The 24233-nt window shown below is 58.1% G+C and overlaps 1 protein-coding gene across 2 annotated transcripts in view; it reads right to left on the bottom strand.

Moving 5' to 3' along the window:
* Positions 1–670: 670 nt before the first annotated feature.
* Positions 671–24233, bottom strand: part of DISP3 (dispatched RND transporter family member 3) — a 43443-nt gene continuing 19880 nt past the window's right edge. Inside the window, exons 4-22 of one of the 2 annotated variants that reach the window (XM_045570613.1) lie at positions 20857–20993; positions 19667–19801; positions 18723–18883; positions 17266–17405; positions 15046–15194; positions 14662–14823; positions 13717–13878; positions 11474–11587; positions 10683–10819; positions 9437–9621; positions 7937–8067; positions 7693–7865; positions 6714–6840; positions 6044–6189; positions 4077–4236; positions 3184–3297; positions 2705–2871; positions 1480–1873; positions 671–1449 (exon numbers count right to left, since the gene is read on the bottom strand). In XM_045570613.1, coding sequence (XP_045426569.1) covers positions 1511–1873; positions 2705–2871; positions 3184–3297; positions 4077–4236; positions 6044–6189; positions 6714–6840; positions 7693–7865; positions 7937–8067; positions 9437–9621; positions 10683–10819; positions 11474–11587; positions 13717–13878; positions 14662–14823; positions 15046–15194; positions 17266–17405; positions 18723–18883; positions 19667–19801; positions 20857–20993 — 2863 coding nt within the window. In that variant the 3' untranslated portion in view covers positions 671–1449; positions 1480–1510. Of the gene's footprint in view, positions 1874–2704; positions 2872–3183; positions 3298–4076; positions 4237–6043; positions 6190–6713; positions 6841–7692; positions 7866–7936; positions 8068–9436; positions 9622–10682; positions 10820–11473; positions 11588–13716; positions 13879–14661; positions 14824–15045; positions 15195–17265; positions 17406–18722; positions 18884–19666; positions 19802–20856; positions 20994–24233 lie in introns of both variants that reach the window. The other variant, XM_036461060.2, reaches the window with a different exon arrangement.

Here is a 24233-nt window from a genome sequence, read left to right as displayed (position 1 = left end):
AGGCTGGCAGGCGGGCGGAGGGGGCGGGGCCCTGCCAGAGGCTGCCTGGTGGTGTGCTGCTTGCACTGCTGTCCCGTCTTGGGGCCCCCTCGGCTGCTCCGCTGTAAGATGGGAAGCCGGCTCCCAGGAAGGTTATGACCTGGGGGTGAGGCGACAGTGACCCCAGGCCTGGCTTCCTCTGCCCTTGACCTGCCGACCTAACAACCCACAACGCTCTGGGCAGACAGAGGCCAAGGGGAGGGAAGAGGACATGGGCTAAGAGTTTCCTTACAAATGGGCCTTATCTGGAAGGCATGCAAGTGATATGCAAATAGCTCTGCCTCCACATTACAACGAGGTTTTTGGGAAGGTCTCCGGACAGGGACTTGGAGATGGCAGTCCTTTTTCTCAGCATCTGGAATGACTTGTCCACTGGCCAGCCCCTCCTTCGCCCCTCGCCTCCCACCTGGTTTCCTCCCACAAGCTTCCTGGAGTGGAAAAAGTGGGGGGAGCTGTCAGTCCCACAGCTGTGTCCCCCCACCCCTACACATGAGGGGGCTGCCGGAGCCCTGGGTAGGACCCCCTGAATTCCTGATCAGCCCTCGGGGCTGTGTGGTCTCCTCCCAGGCCAGCCCCAGGGCCGCATGCGGACACTTAAGTCATTTCGACCTGAAAAACGTGATGGAGCCAGTGGTGCTTAAAATCCTCGTGTTAATGGCGGCGGTCTGCGGTTTCATTCCACTTTAATAGGGACCATCTGCTGTGAGCGGGCAGCGGGCGCGGCCAGCTGGCCTCCCAGGGGCTGCCCCTTCCCCGGTCCCACCCCCAGAGTCAGGTCAGAGATGGCGGCTCCGTAAGGAAGGCTGTGCTGGGGCCACGAAGCCCTCGGAGAGGGCCTTACAAGGGCCCCGTAAGGCCGGGGGCAAGGGCAGGGCATGCAGAACCCCAGGCTGGTCCCTGTGTCCTCTCTGGCCAGGACCAAACGGCCTGGGGAGGACCCCGGGAGCGCCCAGCGCTGGCCTAGTAAAGCTCAAGTGGGGGAGGAGAGACAGGGGGTATCCGAGGCCCCTGCCCTTGAAATCACTGTGCTTGCTCTTCCTGCAAAGCCCCCAAGGGAGGCATGGGGCTCAGGAACTAGCGCTGGCTCTGCCACCGACCCAGCTACAGGTCAGCCACGTTGCCTTCTGGTGCCTCGGTTTTCCCATCTGTAGAATGGGAGCCCGGTAACGCCCACCTCAGAGAGTGGTGAGCAGCGGGAGAGGGAGACCTCCCTGGTGACCAGGGAGGCATGGGAGGAGGGCTGGCTTCTCCTGCTGTCAGGGGGAACCCAGTGTGGCTGCCAGCAGCCTGGCAGGGCAGAGTGGCAGCCGGCTTCACCACCCAGCTCCGGCTGGCCACTGGGATGAAGGCAGCGTGGGCCTGGCGGGCCGGAACAAAACTAGCTGGAGCCGAGCTGGGGAACAGAGTCCCTCTGGGGTCACAGGACCAGGGTCTCATCTCCGTCCGCTGGGCCGAAGCGAGCAAGTCAGGGCTAAAGGGAGGTCCCGTTGGGCAGAGGGATCTTGTAGCCGCTCCACAGGAGCAGGAGGCAGGCGCCCAGCCCCAGCGCCCCCGCCAGCAGCACGGCGCCCAGGGCCTTGAGGAAGGAAGTCCTGGTCCGGGTGAAGGAGCCGGGCGCCATGATGCCCAGCAGGGCCGTGCTGACCGTGAGCGTGTAGAGGATGGACACGCCCGTGTTGAGCGCGACGATCTTGCCGAACTTGGCGAACGGGGCGATGATGCAGAAGAAGAGGGGCACGGTGGCGATGACCGTGGTGAGGGCGCTGGACACGATGGCCACGCCCACGTGCCGCACGGCCTCCAGCGTCCGCCACTGGCGCTGCGAGTGGGCGTCCTGGGTGCAGGGAGAGCAGAGCTGGGGGCGGGGACCGGATGTGGCGCGGGGTCCCTCCCCGCCTGGGGCCAGGGCTGGGGGGGGGGGTGGATGCTGGGTAAACGTGCACCCCTGCAAGGCCAGCCCTGCCCCTGGGAGCCCCCAATTCTGCCTCCGTAAGTGGGGCGACTATAGCGGCTACTCCACAGGGTTGGGGGTGCAGATGACATGGTTCTCCCACAGCAGCTCCATGCCCCGCGGGGAGGCTTTAAGTGCTGCTATGACAACCATGATGCTGACGATCTGCACAGTAGGTCCTCATGAATGGGAACCCTAACTGGCACTGATGTCCTTCTTTTGACCAAAAGCAGCTACATGTATAAATAATTTACTTGTGTTTTCACATCAGTGCAGTTCCGGACAAGGATACAACAAGGAGTTTATGGCCCAGAGCTGTGTCTGGCACCAAGTCAAGGGCATGTTCTCACGAAGCCAGCAGGGCCAGCTGGCGGCCTCGGGGTCATGAACGAGGGCCCAGGCCTGCTCCCCCGGCTGCAGGCCGAGACACGGACTCGGGAGCCGAGGAGCAGGAAAGGCCCTTGGATGCCGCCTGGTCCAACCCCTCACGCCCACTTAGGGGTTTATGTTTTCTCTCTCTCCCTTCCTCTCTGAAATCCGGGGCCCACAGCGCTGGCTGGGGGAGCTGCCTGGGAGCTCATGTCCCCTGGGGGAAGGGCCCCGGGAGCCACAGCTTCTAGAACACACCCTGGTGGGCCTCAGGCACCAGGGTGTCCCTCCCCTGCACCTCAGGGGAAGGCGTACGGGGAGCTGTGAGGCAGGCGGGCTGCTCACCTCGGCCTGGTGGGGCGGCAGGTTCTCTCCGGCCAGCAGGTAGCCCTCGACCAGGTGGACGCAGTAGTCCACGGAGGAGCCGACGAGGATGGACAGCGAGATGGCCTCCACGGCGCCCATCTCCCAGCCGCTCCAGTACATGATGGTCACCACGAGGCAGACGATGCCTGCGGGGCGGGGACAGCAGGCAGCGGCTCAGACCTGCCCCGCCACACAGCCCCGGAGGATGGCCCCCAGGGGTTGGGGTGAAGTCTGAGTGGAGCCCCCACCTCTGGTGGCAGGAGGGACAGGGCCAGAGGGAGCTGGGGGATGGACCCACGTGCACTGGGGGACTCTGGGCCCCAAGCTACGAACCACTGTCGCCCAGACAGCACCGAGCAGAGGGCACTTTGCCGGGCGGGGTTGGTCAGGAAGCCACCTCTGGGGATGGGACAGTTAAGGGCTGAGAGGAAGCTGCTGATGGGACCCCGGCCACTCACCCAGGATGCTCAGGAGCACGGGCAGCAGGAGCAGCACATGGGTGGTGAACACGGCCACCGCGGCCACGCAGATGAGCAGGGAGAGGGCCAGGCCGTACAGGGCGCTCTGCACCCCTGCAAGGGGACACAGGGGGTCCTCAGCCGGGCTGCGAGGTGGGGCACCCACAACCCTCCCCCACCCTCAGGGTTCAGAGGTCACAGGGATTCAACCCGGGGCACAGTCCCAGCTGGCTGTGTCACTCTGGGAAAGCCACTTGACCTCTCGGATCCCCCATTTCTTCATCTGTAAAATGGGATAATGACAGTATTTAACCCACAGGCCTCATCTGGAGTTTAAAGAGATAGCACAGCCCGGCTGGTGTCGCCCAGTGGCTGAGCATCGACCTACGAACCAGGAGGTCACAGTTCGATTCCTGGTCGGGGCACAGGGTTGCGGGCTCCATCCTATATGGGGTGTGCAGGAGGCAGCTGACCAATGATTCTCTCATCATTTATGTTTTCTCTCTCTCCCTTCCTCTCTGAAATCAATAATATATATATTTAAAAGAGATAGCACAGGCCAGGAGCACAGGGCCTGGCATGGAAATGATACCAGGCCGCCATATGGCTGCTGCTCTTCCTTTCGAGGTGGCCTAAGTCAGACTCAGAGAGTGCGGCCAGATGCCCTGAGCAGGGGGACCAAACTCTGGCTGCTGATCGGTGTTCCCGGCCACTGGGTCCTTCCGGTTTCTCTCCAGGGCTCTAGGCCAGGATGGAGAGGATGACAAGCATGGCTCAGAATGGCCACGGCCGGCCCTCCCTGCCCGGCCACCTAACTGTCCACTGCCACCAGCCACCCCGCCGGGAGCCCGGGGGTGGAGGGGGGAGGTGAGAGGGGGCCGGGAGCTGCTCGCCTATGATCTCCATGAAGATCTGCTTCCAGTGCTCGCAGGTCTGGAAGCCACGGTGCAGGGCCGAGCCCTCGGGGAAGGTGTGCAGCTGTTGCTGCAGGAAGCTCTCCCAGCGCAGGTAGTCCGAGTAGGTCTGGAAGGAGGACTTGCCCTTGTACGTGGTCTGTGGGGGACACGACCAGTGAGATGGTGGGTGGCTGTGGCCCCCTTCCCCTTCCCAGGCTGCGGCTGATTCTTCCGGGGCAGAGGCAGCCAGTCCTTGGCCACCTGCGAACAGAGCGTGTTGTCTGTGGGGAGTGAAGGGCAAGCCAATCCAGGATGATGGCCTGCCTACCGGCTTCTGGGGACGCGTGTGATTCTTACAGCCGGTTTCTGGGGACGCGTGTGATTCTTACAGCCGCGGCCAGTCCCAGGGCACAAAGTCGCTGCCCCCTTCCCACAGCCACCTCAGCACCCAGCGCCCCTGTGTTCCGTGTCCCACCCTCGGCCTATAAGCCAGCTCCACTCATCCTTCAAGGCTCTCTATGTCCTGCCTCCTCCAGGAAGCCTTCCTTAATACCTCAAGATAGGCAACCTCTGCCCTCTGCAAGAAAGCTATTGAGAGAAACCTATTATTTCTTCTTCAGTGGCCTAATTCAGGGTCGGAGAATGGCCTGCTGCCCCCGAGCAGGAGGGACCCGAACTCTGGTCTGTGAATCATAGCTCTTGTCACTGCCCATCAACCTGCCCATCTCCTGGCTGGACTGAGTCCAGGGAGGCAGGGTGCGGCCTGTCCGGCTCACACGGCCCGGCTCTGGGAGCTGTTGGGAGGGGAAGACACGGCATTCACCCTCTTTGGGCCTTTCCCCCGTGTGATCTCACCGGCCAGTTCTGCTCCCTGAGAACAGAGAACAAGAATCGGCTTCCACTTGTGCCCATGTCACTGTCATTCTCACTCCCCATCGCCCTCACGTGGTGGCGCGGCTGCTTCTCAGGGGCCCTGGAGGACAGGGACCGGTAACCCCGTTCTCTAGATGGACTTGAGGTCACAGGGGACGAGTTACTTGCTCAGGGACACAGAGCCCACCGGGTCCAGGCAGGACTGGGCCCAGGTCTCAGCAGGGAGGCAGCAGGGCAGCTGGGCAAGGCCGGCAGATGTCCAGGGCACACATGTGCATGTGTGTGCATGTGTGTGCGCGCTCGCGAGTGTGTGCCTCCTGGGGCGGAGCCCAGGAGTGTCGGGGTGAGAGGAAGCAGTGAACTATGGGATGGCCAGTCCCGGGCTTCCAGCCCCTGTAGGGGGAGCCCCCACATGGCAGAGGGGAGCATCCTGCTCTTTCCCCAGCCCATACCCCACCTGCCCCTGCAGCCCAGAGGCTGCCAAACGGCTAGACCCACACACACCACACACGTCACCACACACGGTGGGGAGGGAGGGTGCAAGGAGCTGCTGGCCGCCTGCATGTAGAAAGGCTGAGCTCTGCACTGGCCGGTGTTGCTCAGTGGGTAGAGCACCGGCCTGTGGACCAAAGGGTCCTGAGTTCGATTCCGGTCAAGAGCACATACCTCAGTTTCAGGCTCCCCCCTGGCCTGGGACCTGGTCAGGGCTCATGCAGGAGGCAACCAATCCATGTGTTTCTCTCGCATCGATGTTTCTCTCTGTCTTTCCTTCTCTCCCCCACTCTCTCTAAAAACCAGTGGGAAAATATCCTCGGATCAGGATTAACAACAACAACAACAAAAAAAAAAAGAAAGAAAGGAAGAAAGAAAGAAGAAAGAAGAAGAAAGAAAGAAAGAAGAAAGAAAGAAAGAAAGAAAGAAAGACCGAGCTTTGCGGCTGTGGTTCGGCCTCCACCTGAGCTCACCCCCAGGTGACCTGGACGACAGCGTCACCCCCTGGGCCGGTATCCCCTTCTGGAGAGCCATCGCTCTGCTCTGGGACGGAGCCAGGGCCGGGGCCAGAGGGGCCGCACGGAGGCCACGGGGCTCACCGACTCGAAGGCCATGGAGATCCACTGCACGCGCCCCTCCTTGACGCCCACGGCACCGTGCGACAGCTGCCCCGGCAGCAGGTTGGGCTCGGGCAGCTCCTTGCACTCGGGGTGCAGCATCTGCAGGAAAGCGGAGATGCTGTAGCCTGCGGGAGGAGGGGGAGGGAGCGGTTACCTGGGAGGGCGCCCACCCAGGCCGCCCTGCCACCGTGCACTCATGCTCACCTGTGCGTGTGCATGTGTGTGTGCGTGTGCGTGTGCGTGTGGGAAGGGACCCGCCCTCCCTCTACCCTCCAGGTTTCCAGTGTGTGTGACCACTGGCGACATCACGGGGAACCCACAACACCCCCCCACCCCCAGGGTGGAGAACGACGTCTTGTGCCCTCTCAGGGAGGCCTGGGGGCACCTGTGCCAGCCCGTGCCCCTACTGTTGGGAAAGCTACTCCTGCAAGTGTGCCTACACACACCACACACGGCACCACACATCGCACCTCTGGGCCATTGCACATTCACACGTGACCCCGTTCTCTTCCAGGAGACACACAAATGTTCGCACCCCTTTCCCTTCCTCCCCCCCGACCCCAGGGCGGACATGCAAGCACACATGCATGTCTGCCGATGCCCCGGTCCCCCAGCCCCTCCTCCCTCAAGAGCCTGGCTCCCCACACACCTGAGGGCAGGCACTGGGCCCCGCCCGGCTTCACCAGCTCCAGGTTCCCCGCGATGGCCTTGCAGAGGCGACACAGGTGCCCAATTTCTTTGAAGAGGTCGAAGCCGCTGTCATAGACGACGCTGCCCTTTCCCAAGGAGACACAAGCGGCGCAGGCCGCTCAGTGAGCTGGGAACGCCGTCATGGGGGATCGTGGGTCCCCAGCAAGCTGGAGCCCTCTGTGGGTCACACGTGGTCCCCACCCAAGCCCATCCCTTACTGCCCACCCCCCACGGCCCTTAGCCTCACCTCCTGGCTGCCACTCACAGCGCCCTCCCCGGGCTGCCTGCTTTCTCCTCCCCCTCCCCACAGCCAAAGCCCTCACGTCCTCCCTGGCAGGCGGCCTGTTCTCCCAGCCTCCTCTGAGCACCGCGGCTCCCGGGCTGGCCTGAGCAGACAGATCCCCGGCACCCCTCTCCCTAAGTGCCTCCTGTCTGAGCTGGACTCTCACGGGCACTGACTGCTCCAGGCAGCGGCCCGATCGTGCTGCGTCCAGTCCTTCCTACCACGTGCCCTCGCCCACTGCGTGCCAGGAGCACACCTCCCCACAGCCCCACCGGCTTCCTCCCTTCAAATGCCTGAGAGCCCAGTGTGGAACACAGACCCGTACGAGGGGAGAGGGGCCCCACAGGGCGGGGCCCCCTGCAGCCGGAGGACAGGCAGTTTGCACGTGTGTTATTTCCATCTCCATCTCCATCCCCGATGGTGAGGGGCAGCCCACTCAGACCCCCAGTGTACTCAGATTCCTGGGTGATTCTGAGACCTCAACTCTGCTCAGTCCTCAAAGGAAATGACAGCGAGGGCTGTGGGGGTCCTGTCCACCTGGGGAGGGCATGTGGAGGGCTGGTGGGGGGCGGTAGCCTCAGGGCTCGCCTCCGGGCTGCTACTCGTTGGCAAGCTGCTTAGTCGGGCCCTTCCCTTGGGCGTCTGGTCCACGTACCGGGTCTCCGATGACGTGGTTGTCCACCTGTCGAGTGCGGTTGATGCCGAGGATGCCGAAGACCACGAAGACCATGGCCCCCGTGTCCACCAGCGGCCGCACCGCCGGCTTCCCGCAGCCCGTGTTCACGCAGGGGTTGAAGCCGAAGGTGGCCGAGAGGCGGGCCCTGGGCCCTGCAGGGGAGGCACAGTTGTAGCAGAGGCGGGCCCGGCCCCCCAGGTCCCTGTGGTCTCCCCACAAGTACCTTTCTCACTGGGCACATAGAAGAAGCCTTTGGTGGGCCCGTCAGGGCTGGAGCTGAGCAGGCAGCCGGGAGGAGTCGCGCACACGCGCCCGTGGAAAGGCGGCCTGTGGTACTGTGCGAAGTACAGCTTCCTGTGGAGGCAAGGAGGCCGGACTGAGGCCAGGGAGGCTGGGACTGAGGCCAGGGAGGCCGGGACTGAGGCCATAGAGGCTGGGAGGACTCGAGGAGGCGAGGCAAGAGTGCACAAGGCCCTTCCCCTACCTGAGTGTCTCCCCACCTGTGGCCTGAGGGGTGGAGGGGCCAGTTTCCAAACTGCCCTCTAGGGGGTGCAAGAGTTCACAGAGGGGACCAGGGCCAGCCTTGAGGGTCCCTGCTCAGAAGCTCCCTGAACCTCCTCACCTCAACCGAAACAGTAAGGGGACTCAAGATTCTGTCGTGAAGAAAGGGTTCTATGGTCAGCTTGCTGGCCACTGGACTTGATGTAGCTCACGGTTCTTTCCAGAATGTTCTAAGCTCATCCAGGAAACCTGCCCTAGGTCCTGGCTGCTGTGTACATGCAGAGTGAGCCCAGCCCTGGGTTCGGGGAGGGTGGGCAGAGGGACTCCCATCTCAGCCTAGGTGCCTGGAGGAAGGGCCAGCAAGCCCACCTGGCCATCCCCTGCCTCCGCCTCACCCCTGTCCCAGGAGGGACTGGGCCTTGTGTGGGGGCTGATGTCCTGGGCCAGGCGGCCAGAGGCCAGAGCCCGGGAGTCCCTGTGCAGGCCCGCACCGCTCTCTAGACGCGGATAGCCTGGCACCGCTGTCAGAACTCATGTCATAATTTGTAATGCCATCGCGGTTCACTTGTGAGCGGCTGCCTCCCGCTAGTGAGCCCGAGGGCGCGGGCAGCTGTCGCGTTCACCGCTGCACCCCTGAACCCCAGCACCTGCACGGCCGGCCCGGGAGTGCGCAGCCTTTGCTGAATGAACGGACGGAGAACAGCAGATCCTCTGCTGCTACAGCTCAATGACAAGTGCATGCGGGGCCCTGGCCCAGAACTCGGGAGGGAACCTGGGAAGACACCCCCAGCTGCCTCGGGATGCCCCAAGCTGGCTCCAGGCACCCCCAGCTGCTCCCAGCTCCCTCAGGATACCCAAGGCGCAGAATGCAGTGGAGCATTGGGGCACTTAGATCAAGCCAAACATAGGCAGGGCCTGAGCATCCAGCAGGGAAATACCTGCCACTGTTCGGATGGGAGAGACATTAACTATTTCCCGAATTCATTCTGTACTGAGTGCTGACGTCGGCACTGTGCTGAGGGCACAGCCTGGACCAACAGCACCCACTGCCGGTGTCCCCACACCCCTGTCCTGGGCAGAGACATATCTGAGCAGGTGTGTAGAAAGGGACATGGGTTTCTTAAAGGCACCTGCTGGCTGAGAGGATCGGGGGTGAAGGCTGGGGGGTGGGGGGAGGGAAGGGGGCCGGGCCCGGGGAAGCAGCCTCTCTGCCAGGCCTCACCGGGTGTGCTGCTGCTCCTTGGAGGCCACGTAGAAGCTGAAGTCGAACTTCCAGCCCCGCTTGGCGTCGCAGGCCAAGGTCGTCACCATCCACCTGCGGGAGGGGCTCGCCGCCTGGAGCTGCCCTACTGTAGACATACAAGCGGTCAGCTTCCTGGTGAAGTTACCAAAAGGCGCTCTATACACCTAAGCAGTGGATCGACAGAGACAAGACACGTGACTCCCTCTGGGAGGCCACCTCGGCCCGCGCCCAGCCTCACGCTCCGGCCCCCCCCCCCTCACCCTGTCCCACCCCGTCCCGCCCCCCAGAGTGGATGAGAGTGCTTTGGGCGGAAGCACAGGAGGCCTGGGTTCGAGTTGGAAGGCTGGGAAAATCCTCCCTGCCCTCTCTGGGCCTCAGTCTTTCCTTCAGCTGGGCATCTATTCATGCCAGGCCCTGAGCATACAAGTGAGCAAGATGGGCGTGGCCCCTGCCCTCACGGCCTGCCGATCACCAGAGCTTCAGATTCTCTTAAGGAAGTAAACAATCGTGACGATAAGACAGGATAGAGGGGCAGGGGAAGAGGAGGGCAGACCAAAAAGGATGGCCGCACAGGGCTCCATGGGCAGCTGATGCTTATGTGGAGCGCTGAGTGAGGCGTCAGCAGATTAGGCTGGAAGGAGGGCTTTCTAGCTTCCTAGTGGGAACAGCAATGCAAAGGCTCAGAGTCAGGAAATGCCTCCTGACACCTCGTCTTTCAAATGGACAAGTGTGCTGGTGCGTGCTGGAGGGTGTAACAGTTGAAGAAACACAAATGATTCCTCGAAGGGAAGGCTGGAGGCCTGGGCTGGCCTTGGGGGCTCTGGAGCAGCTGCCCAGAACCATCTAACTGGTAGCTCCATTCACTGAGCACTTTACTAGGCTCCAGATGGCACGCATTGCACAGGCCTTACCTCACGCACCTCCAGCAACCCTGGCTACTACTTTTCATATCCCCATTTCGCAGATGAGAAAACTGAGGCTCAGAGAGACTAAGTCATCAGCCCAAAGACACACAGAGTATATACATGGCAGAGCCATGACTCGAACCCAGGACTGGCTGACTCGGTAGCCCATGCTCTCGCCACTCTGTGGGTCCCTGCCACAGTCTGGCTACTGGCGGGAGAGACTCCTCATCTGCCTGCAGTAGCTCCCGCCTCACAGACCCCTCCCCCTCCCTGCGTGGCCAGTGCCCATCAGTGTGGCACTGAGGGCGGCCCGGGCTTACCTGGAAGGAGGGCACCTCTCCGTCCCCGGGGGACACGACCTGCCAGGGGGCAGGCAGGCTGGCGTTGAGGGAGAATCTGTAGACAGCCGGGCGGCCTTGACTCTTCACCTTGGACACGTACACGGTGCCTGGGGCGTCTGGGGGGACAAAGGAGGACGGAGGGGGTGGGGTTACCGGGACTGGCTCCCCCTGGCCCTGGAGCAGTCCTCCCTCTGCTGCCTGAGGGACGCAGGCTTGACCTTGGTGGTGGCACCAGGATGAGGTGGCTGCATGGACAGCGGGGATGAGGTGGCATGGGCGAAGGGACTGGCAGAGGGGACGTTGGTGGTGGGGATGTGTGGGCATGGACTAGGGGAGTGAGTGACCAGTGATAGGAGCAGTGTGAACAGGGAGCTGGGACTGGCAAGGATGATGGTGGGCACCGATGGGGTGACTACGGTCATACAGAACTGCCCTGTGGGGCACTTAATTCCGACACGTGTCCTAGCACCCCGGCTCTGATGGAGGCCCCAGCGTCGGGACGCCCTGCCCTCCCCCACTCGGGATGGGTCTGGTGCACAGGGCGGGTTCATGGGGCACCTCAGGCTGGGCTGGACGGTCTGGCTGGGACAGCTGGGGGGACAGTGGCGGAGGGCCCGGTTCACCCTGAGTCCACCGGCCACCCAACCCCTCCACGGCCACCCAAGAGCACAGGCTCCTGTCCCACAGCCTTCTCTCCTCACAGGGCTCCCACGCCCTCCCGCCAACAGGTCTCCGGCACCCCCACCTGGGCAGACCCCACGCCCACTGACCCTGCGGGGTGACCTCAGGCCGGCCGGCCCACAGGACCCCGGAGCCCCGCTTCCTCTTCTCCAGGGACGTGCGGATGTTGTTCTGCAGGCTGTGCGGCTTCTCCTGGAACAGACCTGCCCCGCCCCGCTCTGGGTCAGCAGCAGGGCCACCCTGCTGGGCCTGGTGGTGGGGTGGGTTGGGTAGGAGGGGGCGGGCAGAGGCGGGGATCGGTGACAACCCCAGGGATGTGGAGCCCAGGGCCCTCAGCTCGGGGAGAGGGAGTGTCAGGGGTCTGAGAGAAATTAAGTGGAACTAAAAAAATAAGAAGACATCAAATACTGAATGTACAGGAATCTTAAGGCAAGAGAAAGGACCCGCCAGCCAGAGCCACTGGAAGCTTCCCCCTCCTCCTCGCCGGCCTCACTCCCTCCCGGTCAGAGGGGTGACACGGGACGTCCAGAGGGGGCTGAGGAGCAGGTGGGACGCTGCTTCTCGTACTCCTGGCCGGGAATAGATGCTCCGAGAGCACACACCAGGAGCAGCTATAATAGAAATGGAACGCTCCCGGCTCGCAGGCACTGTAGATGGGTTTTGTTTTTTATTTATTTTATTTTTAAAAAAATACTTTTTTATTAATTTTTTTACAGAGAGGAAGGGAGAGAGATAGAAAGTCAGAAACATCGATGAGAGAGAAACATCAATCAGCTGCCTCCTGCACACCCCCTACTGGGGATGTGCCTGAAACCAAGGTACATGCCCTTGACTGTAATCGAACCTGGAACCCTTCAGTCTGCAGGCCGACGCTCTATCCACTGAGCCAAACCGGTTTTGGCTGGGTTTTGTTTTTTTTTAATGAGAGAAACGTCACATCTCCAAAAATGTAATCCTCACAATGCTCCTAGGACAGTGGTCGGCAAACTCTTTAGTCAACAGAGCCAAATATCAATAGTATAACGATGAAAATTTCTTTGGAGAGCCACATATTTTAAACTTAAACTTCTTCTAACTAACACCACTTCTTCAACATAGACTCGCCCAGGCCGTGGTATTTTGTGGAAGAGCCACACTCAAGGGGCCAAAGAGCCCCATGAGGCTGGTGAGCCGCAGTTTGCCGACCATGGTCCTAGGAGGTCGCTGTTGTTAACCCCAGTGGGCGGGAAGAAAGCAGAGGGTCAGGGAGGTTGCGGGGCCTGCAGAGGAGCTAAGAGGCTGAGGGCCTCAGTAAGGTGTGGGCTTGCCTGCCCCGAAAGCCAAAGCTCCTTTTGCTACGATCAGGAGGGCCCTTTGAGAGGCAGTCCGGAGAGCTATGAGGCAGAAGAGGCTGGGGCTGGGCTCTGACTGGGGTCCTGGTCCTCCAGATGCTCCCGGGAACGTTGGGGTCACCCTGGGCTTGTTCCTCTGTGATGGGAGTGAACACGGCTTGTGGCCTCCTGGCCCCGAGGGGCCACAGGGCCCCTTGGAGCAGCGGTGATCATGGAGCTGAATGTGTGTGCCAGCGGCAGGAGGGGGCCGGGGCTGTGGCTCAGGCTGGCTCCAATCTAGGAGGGGCTCTTGGACACCTCTCTGAGCCGCAGTCAATTATCATGCGTTTGGCTGATGCCATTACCGAGGGGAGGTCCAGTGAACCTGAACACGCCCTCATTAGATGAAAGCAATTACAGCCGCGGCCCTCTCCTCCTAGGAGCCGGCCGGGTCGCCCAAGCATCTTCTCATCTGCTTTCCAACGGCCCAGGCAGAGCTGGGTGACCTTGGGCCGGCTTCCCCTGCCCTGACCCCAGTGTCAGGCCTCCCTCTGGGAAATGAGGGCCCAGCTCGGGCACCTCGGAGGCGAGGAGACATGTGTGTCTCACCACCTTGCTCATCCTGGACACGCACCGTCACCAAGTCCTATGGCTTTCACTCCCTCAGAGTCTCCCGATTCCACGGCCACAATCAGCATGCTCTCCCTGCCAGCCTGGCTAACTCCTCCCCCTTCTTCCAGTCTCAGCTTAGACGCTGCCTCTTCCAGGAAGCCTTCCATGATGCTGAGCTCCACAGTCACCCTGCTCTTCCTCCATCCCAGCTCAGGTCTACTGTGACCATGGCTGGCCGCTAGCAGCGGGACGAGCTCCCTGAGCTTAGGAAGCCGGTGCCACCTAGTGCGGCCTCCCCAGGGCCAGGCAGCTGGCACCCAGTACGCATCGGTTTGATGAAACGTGGAAACACATCGTTCAGGCTAGCACCCTTTGAGACCCCGCCGGGGCCCCCAGAGGGAACCGCTCACCTGAGCAGGTGATACAGGAGATGCCCTCGGCGCTCAGGTTGTACTTGAGGTCCAGCAGCACCTGGATGTTGGTGTCGGGCCGGAAGAGCAGGGGGGCCCGGCTGGCAGGGCGGAGCCGGCTGGCGAACACCAGGGACAGGATGAGGATGGAGACAAAGAGGCCTGCGAGGGAAGGACGCCACACTAGGCGGGGCCTCCAGAGCCTCGGCAAAGAGCTGCTCCCTTCATGGGGGGAGGGGGGCAGCAGGGGGCAGGGTCTCCCACGGAATGGGCAGACCCCAGCGTGCCAGCCTGTGGGTGGAGCTTGCTGGGGATCAGCCCTCCAGGGGTGGGGGCTGCCTGTTATGCGTCCCTTGGGAATCAGAGAGAAGCTACAGGCTCACACTCCAGGACAAGCAGTCACCCCCTGAGAGCGTTTAGTTGACAAAGAGCTGGCTCGTCCAGTGTTGGCACACCACCCTAAATACCGTCCTGGTAATGAGGATAATAATAATAATGGCACCTGTGCCATGCACTGGGCTTTACATGCACCGTGCCAGTCCTTCCACGGGCCTGAGGAGACAGACCCTGTCATCATCTACAGTCACGGGCCCGGGACCTGAGGCGCGGGCTGGTGGACACAGTCGAGGTCGCACAGCCCGCGCAGGGTAGGTACAATGAGGAGTCCAACTCGGCCAAGTCGGTCCAGCCCCAGAGCCCAACACCATGGCCGCGCATGCTAGGTGCTCGGGAAACAGGCTGCTGAGGACCAGCTCGTCGGACACAGGAGGGAGGTGAGGCTCAGAGCCAGGGTGGATGCCAACCCAGGTCCCTGACGTCTCGCTCACTTGCGGGATGGGGTGGGATCCCAAAGCCTGCGTGTCCTTTGGGGGCGTGTGCTCCCCACACGCTGACGCTGGGGAGGAGCTCTAAGATAGAGGGGAAGGAGGGTGGGGGTCCACTTACCCACAATCACCCAGCGGCTCTTGACGGCTGACCACAGGACCCAGTGGTGCAGCAGCTCCTGCAGCTGAGCGATGAGCTGCCCGCGGCTGCCCCTGTCGGGGGTGGGCTGCAGGCCCGTGGGGGGCACAGACACCAAAGACACGTCCCCCAGCTCCAGAGACACTGCCAGGCAGAGGGGTGGCCTGTGAGAGGCCTGGCCCAGACCCGCGCTGAAGCCCGCCTGTCTCCACCCGCTCCAGGGAAGCCCCAGTGCTCCATGGGGAGCCCCCAGACCGCTGGTCCAGCCCCCTGTCTCAGGGCCAGCCCTTCCTCAAGCCATCTTGTCCAAAGGCACTGCCCTGGCAGAGGCAGCCCCAGGTCTGGCAGGGCCAGGCCCCCTCTTACCTGGCTCCTCCTCCACGTTCAGCAAGGGGATGTCATCGTCCAGGTAGGGCAGGGGGCCCTGGGCGGGGCCGCCCCCCGCCCGCTCCGCAGTGGCGAACACGTCCCCGGGGAAGTGCAGGGAGCTCTTGCGGCCACACTTCCGGTGGCAGCTATGGAGAGAGTGGGGAGAGGGGTGAACCCGGACGGTCTGGGTGTCCGGGGAGGCTGGGGCAGGGGCCCGGCGACCACAGGATCCAGGTCTCACACCGCCGCTGACATCTCACCCAGCACGTTCACCACGGACTCCAGAAACCTGCCTGACTGCCTTCCATCAGCCAGCGATTCCTCTGAGGGACCCCAGTGACAGCAGCCACTACCCAGGGAGAGGGGATGGCAACATGCAGGTGACCAAAGCAAGGGTCATGCTGTGCTGGCCATGCCCCGGGGCCCTGACCCCGGGAGGAGCAGGAAGTGGGGAGGGTAGAGCATGTGGCCAGGGCCTTGATGGAGAGAATGTGGTGGGGAGGGGACGAGGCTCACCCTAGAAACACGACTAATGCGCCCGGCAAACTAGACTGCTCGGTGCCAGGCAGCGGCTGTAAGCCCAGGTGAATCCTCTCACTGAATCCTCACCGCAATCTCACCAGGATTTACACCCGTTTTACCAAAACAAACAAGCAACCTGAGACACCGGGAGGCTCAGTATTACGCCCGACCCGAGGTCCCAGCTGCCGAGCAGAGAGGCTGAGGCTGGAGCCCAGGGCTGGGAAGACTGCTCACTGCGTCTGCTGTGTCCCCGGCCCCAACCCGGGGGTTGGGGGTGAAGATGGAGATGGGGGGCATATTTGGTATCTCTGTAGAGATTAGAAAAACACATCCTTCCTAGGACATTTTCCTCTGTCCTAAAACTGTCATAGAAAGAGTCAAATGATGCCCTGAACGATGTGGCTCAGTGGATGGAGCGTCGGCCTGAGGACTCAAGGGTCCCAGGTTTGATTCTGGTCAAGGGCATATACCTTGGTTGTGGGCACATCCCCAGTGGGGCGTGCAGGAGGCAGCTGATGGATTTCTCTCTCATCGATGTTTCTAGCTCTCCCTCTCCCTTCCTCTCTGTGAAAAATAAATAAAATATATTAAAAAAAAGAAAAGAAAAGAAATAGTCAAATGAGGCCCAGCTGCTGTGGCTTAGTGGTTAAGCATGAACCCGTGAACCAAGAGGTTAGTGGTTCAATTCCCAGTCAGGGCACATTCCCAGGTTATGGGCTTGATCCCCAGTAGGGGGCGTGAAGGAGGCAGTGGATTGATGTTTCTCTCTCATCAGAAATTTCTATCTATATATCCTTTTCCATTCCATTCCCCTCTCTCTAAAATCAATAAAAACATATAAAAAAAAATAAAGCAATAGTCAAATGTGAATGCCCATAGGGCACAGCAGTGCCTTAGCTGGAGTGGCCTTGGGCAGTGCCCAGCCGCACCACCCATGAGCTGTAACGTCTGAACCCTGTGCTGGGCTTCCAACCCTTCCCTACCACCCCTGGCCCACACGGTCAGGTGGACATGGCCCAGACCCCCAACGTTCCTGCCTTTGTGTGACCTGCCCCAGGCCAGAGACCCTCCCTCATTCCTCAGTACCCAAGCCTAGGCAGACACCAGACTTCCAGACTCCATCCCCTTTCTCTTCCCCCTCCCTCCTTCCTTCCCTCTTTCCCTCCTTCCCCGGCCACCCAGCCCACAAGATCCTGAGCTCTCACTTCCCGCAGCAACTCTGGCCTCGCCTGTTCGACGTTGCTCACGGCTCATGTGTCTACATATTGTTTCTCCACCAGGACCAGAGCCTTGAGGGCATTTAACATGGTAACTAAGAGCCCGGATCCAGGGTCAGATTTATTTGGGTTTATTCGGCTCTGCTGCCTACTGAGTGGGTGAGCTAAAGAAACTTGCTTAACTTCCCCAAGCCCTGTTTCCTCATCTGTAAAATGGGCAGAATGAGGGCAACCAGCTCCCAGGGTCCTGGGAGACGGTGGGGGTATCAATATGATTAGTGCCAACGCACTCTGCCCACTTCCTGGCACACAGCAGGTGGTCACAAGGGGGAATCACCCAACAGGGTTCTCTTCTCCTTCCTTGTCCCCTGAGCAGCATAGGACTGGGCAGACAAAAGGTGCTAAAAAACGAATCAAAAGAGACAGTTCAGGATATTCAGGGAGAGGACAGGCCCCCCACCCCACCTGCCCAGCTCACCTGGTCTGGCAAGCGCCCTCCAGTGGTGCCATGTAAAGACTCCAGATGCCCAGGGCAGCAGGCATGGTGAAGAGCACAGCCAGCCAGCAGCAGGATACGATGAGAGACATGAACAGGCCAAAGTCATGGACGGCCGGGATCTGGCGATGGAGAGGAGAAGAGATGAGGGGGTAGAAGGATGCAGAGCTGGTCAGGCCTGGAGCCCAGGAGCCTGCAGACTCTACAGCCAAAGGCACTCAGGACCCCAGACCACGCCCTAAGGCAGGACGAGGAGGCCTCGGCTGCTGGGATGGCAGCCACTGGCCCAGGACGGCATCGGAAGGCAAGGCCTGGTGCCAGGGGACACAACAGGGGAGGGAGAGAAGGCTCTTGTCTGTACTACAGCCCGCTGCCTAGAACAGTGCTAGGCAAAGAGCAAGGGCTCCATAACCATCATCACAGGAATGGCTGGGAGCCAGACACACCCGGTTAGACCAGCCCCTGTGTTAGTGACGGGGAAGGGAGAGGATGCTGCCATGTGACAGGACTAGGGAGCCCGGGGCCTTGGAGCAATGGGTGTGCTCCCATTGGTTACAGGGACCGGCACAGAAGAGAACTGGAATCAACGAGCAGACAAGCCTTCACTTTCACAGTCATCTTATTCCAGTCCTGGCCTAACCCACACAGGAGGAAAGTGAGGCTCAGAGAGGTTAATAACCTGCCTAAGGTCACACAGCCGTAAATGGCAGAGGTGGGCTTTGGACTCAGCTCTGCCTGTTTCCCGGATGTGGTTCTCTAGGAAGGCCTGGATTATCCCAAAGCATCTAGTGGTTTCTGAATGGGATACTCAGCCCAGGGGACGAAACCCCTCTGAAACTCAAGCACGCTCCCTGCCATTCAGGTTCTATCTGCACCAACAGGCTGGCCAAACTCAGAGCCTTCTCCTGAGCCCAACTCAGAGCCCAGAGGAGCATGGGACCAGCCAAAGGACGGCCAGGTGAGCGATGACAATGCACTGTCAAGTGCATGGGTGGGAAGAGCTCCGTGGCCAGGAAAAGTGGGCAGGCTCACCAGTCACCAGCTGTGTGACCTTGGAGAAGTCACGTGACCTCTCTGGGCTTCTGTTTATCTATTAGGAAAACAGGGATGTAATGACACCGTTGCCATAAGTATATCAGAAGGACTCAATGCAAAAGAGCTTTGGAAACTGCCAAATGCGTTTCAGGGCAGATGCTGGGTTACTATGAATGAGCATCACTAATACATTTTATCTGGATTATTGCAACCTTCTCATTTGTTAAGTTCTGTTAATTGTGATAAGTAACAAAAATGGATTCCGCAGACATGGCGAGAGCCTGAGAAAAAGGCTGTGCGGCCACGAGAGAAGGGGCAGAGCACAGAGCAGAGAATGGGGCCGGGGGGTGGGGGAGAGGTGTGGGAGATGGGGAGGCGGGGGCAGGGCAGAGGGAGGGCCGCACCTGGGAGAAGACGTTGGCTGCATAGGCGGCGGCCGTGGTCAGGGAGGTGAAGAAGGTGGCCTTGCCCGCCGTCTGGATGGTGTGGATCATCCGGAGCTGCGGGTCCTCCAGGTGGGTGGCCTGGCGGTAGGTGTTGATGAACACAAAGACGTCGTCCACCCCTGCGGGAGAGAGCCGGGCCAGCGGGCAGGCTCAGGGTCACTGCCGTCTCCAGGACCAGACCCCAGCGGGGCCTGGACCAACCCGGAGAGGACCCCGAAGGGGTCAGGCTCCAGGGAAATATTGCTTCTCAGGTTGGAGTTTGGAAAGACCCATCTGACCCTTGGGTCCACCCATCAAGAGTCCAAGCCCCATCCTCCATGCTCTTTGGCCACACCCCATCCCCACAACGAGGTTCCTTCTTCCAAATCTTTGCCTCCTTACCTTTGCTAGACTCCCCCAACTGTTCTTTTTCTCTCTCGTTTATTTATTAGGGTGTTATATCTGTACATATCTTACCATTGTCCCCCCCAACCCTACTCCCATACATGCCCTTACCCCCCCGAGTTTTGCGTCCATTGGTTATGCTTATATGCACGCATACAGGTCCTTCGGTTGATCTCTTATCTCCCCCACCTCTCCCTAATCTTCCCGCTGTAATTTGACATTCTGTTTGATGCTTTACTGCCTCTGTGTCTACCTTTTTGTTCCCCCGCCATTCTTAACCTCTATCCGGCATCTCGCCTGCTCCTTCCACCCTCTGGGGTTCCACCACCATATGCTAGGACTCTGCTCGTCACCCATATTCTACCTCCCACCACACATCTCACTCCAAGGCTTCGAGGACTGACAGGGACTTTCTGGAGACTCCACAGAAGCCACGCTTCGCAGCCAGGGACAAGGCCCTTCCTGGGGCAGCGTTCTCAAGTGGGAAGCCCATCGCTGTGGCAACGGAGGCAACTCACCAATGCCCACTATCACGAAGGCAGCCACGCCGTTGAGGATGCCCAAGTACTGAACACCGAAGACCACGTGGTACAGGAAGAGTGCCACCAGACAGCTGAGGCCAATGCTGGCGATCCCGAAGAAGGACAGGAACACTGGGTGGGGCAAGGGGACAGGGAATACAGTGGGGGGGACCCCATGGAACACACACCCTCTTTAGTGTCCCTGACCGTGGCTGGTCCTGCCTCACACCTGCCCCCCCCCCCCATGGAGTACTCTCAGCACCCCCTCCATGCCCAGCAGAGTTCTCCACACCCAGAGAAGGGGCTAAACCAGAGACCTGAGTGGCAGAGGAAGCCATCTCTGAGTAAGGCACTTCGCTCAAGGGCCCTCATCTCTGCAGAACTTATCTCAAGGGCCAGCGGGAAATTGCAAACATGACATATTTGTTTTGTGCCTGCCATCCCAGTAGGCAAAGGCCCCTTAGGGATAGGCAGTATGATGTTTATCACTGGATATCTGAAACCTTAGTTTTCCCAACTTTTGACATATGTGTACCCCTTCTATAATTTTCGTAACATTGAGTACCCCTCATACACATGAGAACGTAGAATTAGGCGCAGCTAAGCACGGTGCAGTGCATATCCCCACCAAACTCTGGTGCAATGCGTATCCCCACCAAACTCTTCCTGTACCCCTGCGGGTACGAGTACCACACTTTGGGAAACACTGCAGAGCATCAGGCACATAGTTGGTGCCCAGTGAATATTTGTTATATGGATGAATGAATGTCTTTTTCATTTTCATTTGGGCAATAGAGAGTTTCTACTGAATACATAGAATGAAGAACTAGGGTGCATGGGAAGGTAGCATTGGCAAAGTATATTGGGGGACAGAAATGTGGCTGATTTGGGACTAAAACAGTCTGCAGAATAATCCATAATAAGGTTCCAATACTCCAGACTCCTCCAAACAAGGTTCCTAGCAAGAACATATGGTCAAAGGGCAAAAGGTTAAACTGTGTAAAGTCCCAGGAGTGGGGGCCCTTGGGTAAGGCCTACCTGCCTGGGACTAGAAAGTGATTTCTAAGCACCCTTCCCCAGTAGCTCTGACATGAAGGATAGAAGAGTATTTCTGGCATCTTAAGAAGCAAGGCTTTGTCCAGACAGGAGCACACTGGGAGGAGACAAGACCTTCAGAGAAGCCCTACCTGAGCAGGAGGTGAGGATGTAAACAAGGGCGGCGATGCAGCTGCTGCTGATGAAGGCCAGGAGCATGTCGTTGTTGAAGGTCCTGCGCACCTCATAATCAAAGAGGTCTGTCCCCCCATAAAGAACCTGGACTTTGCTGTGGGAAGGAAGGGACACGGAGAGAGAAAGATGGAAGTGGATTAGAGATGGGTGTTAACACTTGAGGAGCACCAGGAGTTAGCCACATAAATGGCAGATTAGATACAACAGAAGATGGGTCAGTGAACTGGAACATCTAAACCAAAACATAAAAGAAAGAAAAAAGAAACTAGAGAAGAGCACTTGAAACTCAGTGAAAAGAGCTAACATTCATGCAATTAGAATCCTAAAAGGAAAAGAAACAGAAAGTGAGGCAGAGGCAATATTTGAAGAGACAATAGCCAGGAAATTCCTAAAACCGATTCCAGTTATCAACCCATGGATTCAAGAAGTTCTGTGAACCCCAAGCGGAACAAAAAAAACCACACCAACATAAATCATTCTAAGACTGGTGAAACCAAAGACAAAGAGAAATCTTAAAAGCAGACATGGGAAAAAGGACAGTCATTCAAAGGGCAACAAAAAGATGGACAGCTGACTTTTCCCCAGAAATGATGGAAATCAGGACACAATGGATCAATACCTTTAAAGTATTAAAATAACTGCCAATTTATAATTCGAAACAAGTAGAAATATACTTTAAAGATAAAAGTAAAACAAAGAAGTTTCCTCGGCAAACAAGGGAGAATTTGTCACCAGAAAATCTGTACTAAAAAACATATTAAAGAGAGTTCTTCAGATATAAGGAAAATTATCCCAGGGGGAAACATAAAATTGTAGAAAGTAATGAAGAGCAACAGAAAAGGTAAATATGTGAGTAAAATATAAATGAAAACCGACTCAGTAAAATAATACTATAATGTCTTATGAGGTTTAAATGTATATAGAATTAAAATGCATGCAACAAAAATGCAAAAGGCTGAAGGGTTGTAAATGCAGTGAACTGTGTTCTAAGATTCTAATATTATCATGGAAGTAGTAAAAGTGACAATTTGTATTATTCCGTAATAAGTCAAGGTGCACCATCTCTTGGGTAACCAATAATAGAATAATAAAAAAGATTTTATTAATCAAAGGAAGGGGCTAAGTCAAGTCTACAAGGGTCCTGCTTGTCCCTACTCCCATGAAGCTCTGGGTGGACAGGAAGGGAGAGAGAGTCGTTTTACCCAGAGCAGGGGGTGTAGCCTCAACAGCTGAATGCATCAGGCATAGGTGTTGGTATCTGAAACCCTGAAGTTCCTTCTACAGTCAGCCCCTCTCAGCTTCCTAACCCAGGCAAGTACCTTTACCCAGGGCTCCTTCCTCCTTCTTTCCCTCCCTGAGACAAATCCCTGCTAAGGTGTTCCTGGCACTGTGCAAGAGGCTAAGCCTAGAGCAGTGGTCAGCAAACTGAGGCTTGCAAGCCACATATGGCTCTTTGGCCCCTTGAGTGTGGCTCTTCCACAAAATACCCCAGCCTGGGCGAGTCTATTTTGAAGAAGTGGTATTAGAAGAAGTTTAAGTTTAAAAAATTTGACTCTCCAAAGAAATTTTAATATATATTTTATTCATTTTTTACAGAGAGGAAGGGAGAGGGAGAGAGAGTTAGGAACGTAGATAACAGAGAAACATCTACCAGCTGCCTCTTGCACACCCCCTACCGGGGATGTGCCTGCAACCAATGTACATGCCCTTGACCGGAATCGAACCCGGGACCTTTCAGTCCGCAGACTGACGCTCTACTACTGAGCCAAACCGGTTTTGGCTCCAAAGAAATTTTAATCGTTGTACTGTTAATATTTGGCTCTGTTGATTAATGAGTTTGCCGACCACTGGCCTAGTGAAATGAGTTGGGATCAATCCCAGTCCTCAACAAACTCACCCTCTACTGAGACATAATTAAGCCAGAACTTCCTCAAACGTTAATGTGCAAACAAGACACCTGGAAATCCTGTAGGTGTAGGAAAGGCTTCTGCATTTTGAACACGCCCCAGGTGCTGCGGGTGCTGCTGATTTGAGGACTGCACCTTGAGTGACAAGGACTTAGACGACTAAAATACAGGTGGGCCAGGGCCATGGTGACATTGTAGCTCAGAGAGGTGAAATGACTCTCTGAAACTCCCACAGCTCAGTGGAGTACCTGGGATCTGACTGCAGATATATCAAACTCCAAAGCCTGTGTATGCTCTTTGTTGCCTCCCTTAGGGAGAAGGAGGGGGGCTGTGGCGGGGGGAGAAGGGCATTTAGTCCAAGCCTCAGGGAAGAACTTCCCAGGCTGGATGTTAGAGGAGGCACAGAGGTCTGCCTGTCACAGAGCAGGGCTGGGAGGAGCGCCTAATGCAGCAGCTGGCACAGGAAACACACGGTGGGGACTCTGAATGAGAAAGCCTGGCCTTTAACCACATCCCATCTTTTGGACAGCTTACTTCATGGCGGTGTGCCTCAGTTTCCTCCATGGTAAAACAGAGATGATAGTAACAGCACCTGCCTCAGTGGGTTGGTGTGAGAATTAAATGAGACGCTGTGCATATAGGGTTTAGAACAGCGTGTGGCAGAGAGAAAGTCTGCCAATGTTAGCTCTGGTGATGACAGTAGCTACTCCTGTAATGTGAGAGTCATGGGAGGAACGTGCGCAGGGGACTGCACAAGGCATTGGGGTTACTGCCCAGCAGGACCGACAGATGAACTATCCAATGCCTTTGCTGGTGGGGAAGGGCCCAGCTGTAGTCTCAGACACACGTCCCAAGACTTGGAGGACAACCAAAGCACCCATCACCCAAAGTACCCACGGTCCAAGCCCTTAGCTTGTGGTCGGCAAACTGTGGCTCACGAGCCACAGGCAGCTCGAAAAGCTGCGGTCTGACCCTCTGTTGGCTAATGAACTTGCCGACCACTGGGATAGGAGCTTAATCACAAGGAACAACAACAGCCTGTAATTATCGGAATCCAGAGTCTAGGTCCGTGGTCGGCAAACTCATTAGTCAACAGAGCGGCAAACCGAGGCTAGCCACCTGCATGCGGCTCGCGAGCTGCGGTTTGCCGACCACTATCTTAGCTCATCTCCTCCTGACTCTAGAAGGGCAGCAGAACACACCATCCCCATTACACAAGTCGGAAAACTGAGGCCCAGAGGAGTGAAGTGATTTGTCAACTAGCTTCCTGGATATAGAGGAAGAAAGGAACTTCTCAATCCTTGGTTAATACTCTGTTCAGAAACGCCTTAAGCACCGTTGCAGGAAAGAGAAAAAAAAAAAAATCAATACCCAAAACCTCCAGGGCAAGAGTGCTGGGATTTCCTACCTCCTCCAGAGCTGTCATG

This window comes from Pipistrellus kuhlii, unplaced genomic scaffold (assembly GCF_014108245.1).
Source record: "Pipistrellus kuhlii isolate mPipKuh1 unplaced genomic scaffold, mPipKuh1.p scaffold_m20_p_34, whole genome shotgun sequence".
Taxonomy (NCBI): Eukaryota; Metazoa; Chordata; class Mammalia; order Chiroptera; family Vespertilionidae; genus Pipistrellus; species Pipistrellus kuhlii.
The sequence above is the reverse complement of the archived record's forward strand: the minus strand, read 5'-3'. Positions and strand labels throughout refer to the sequence as shown.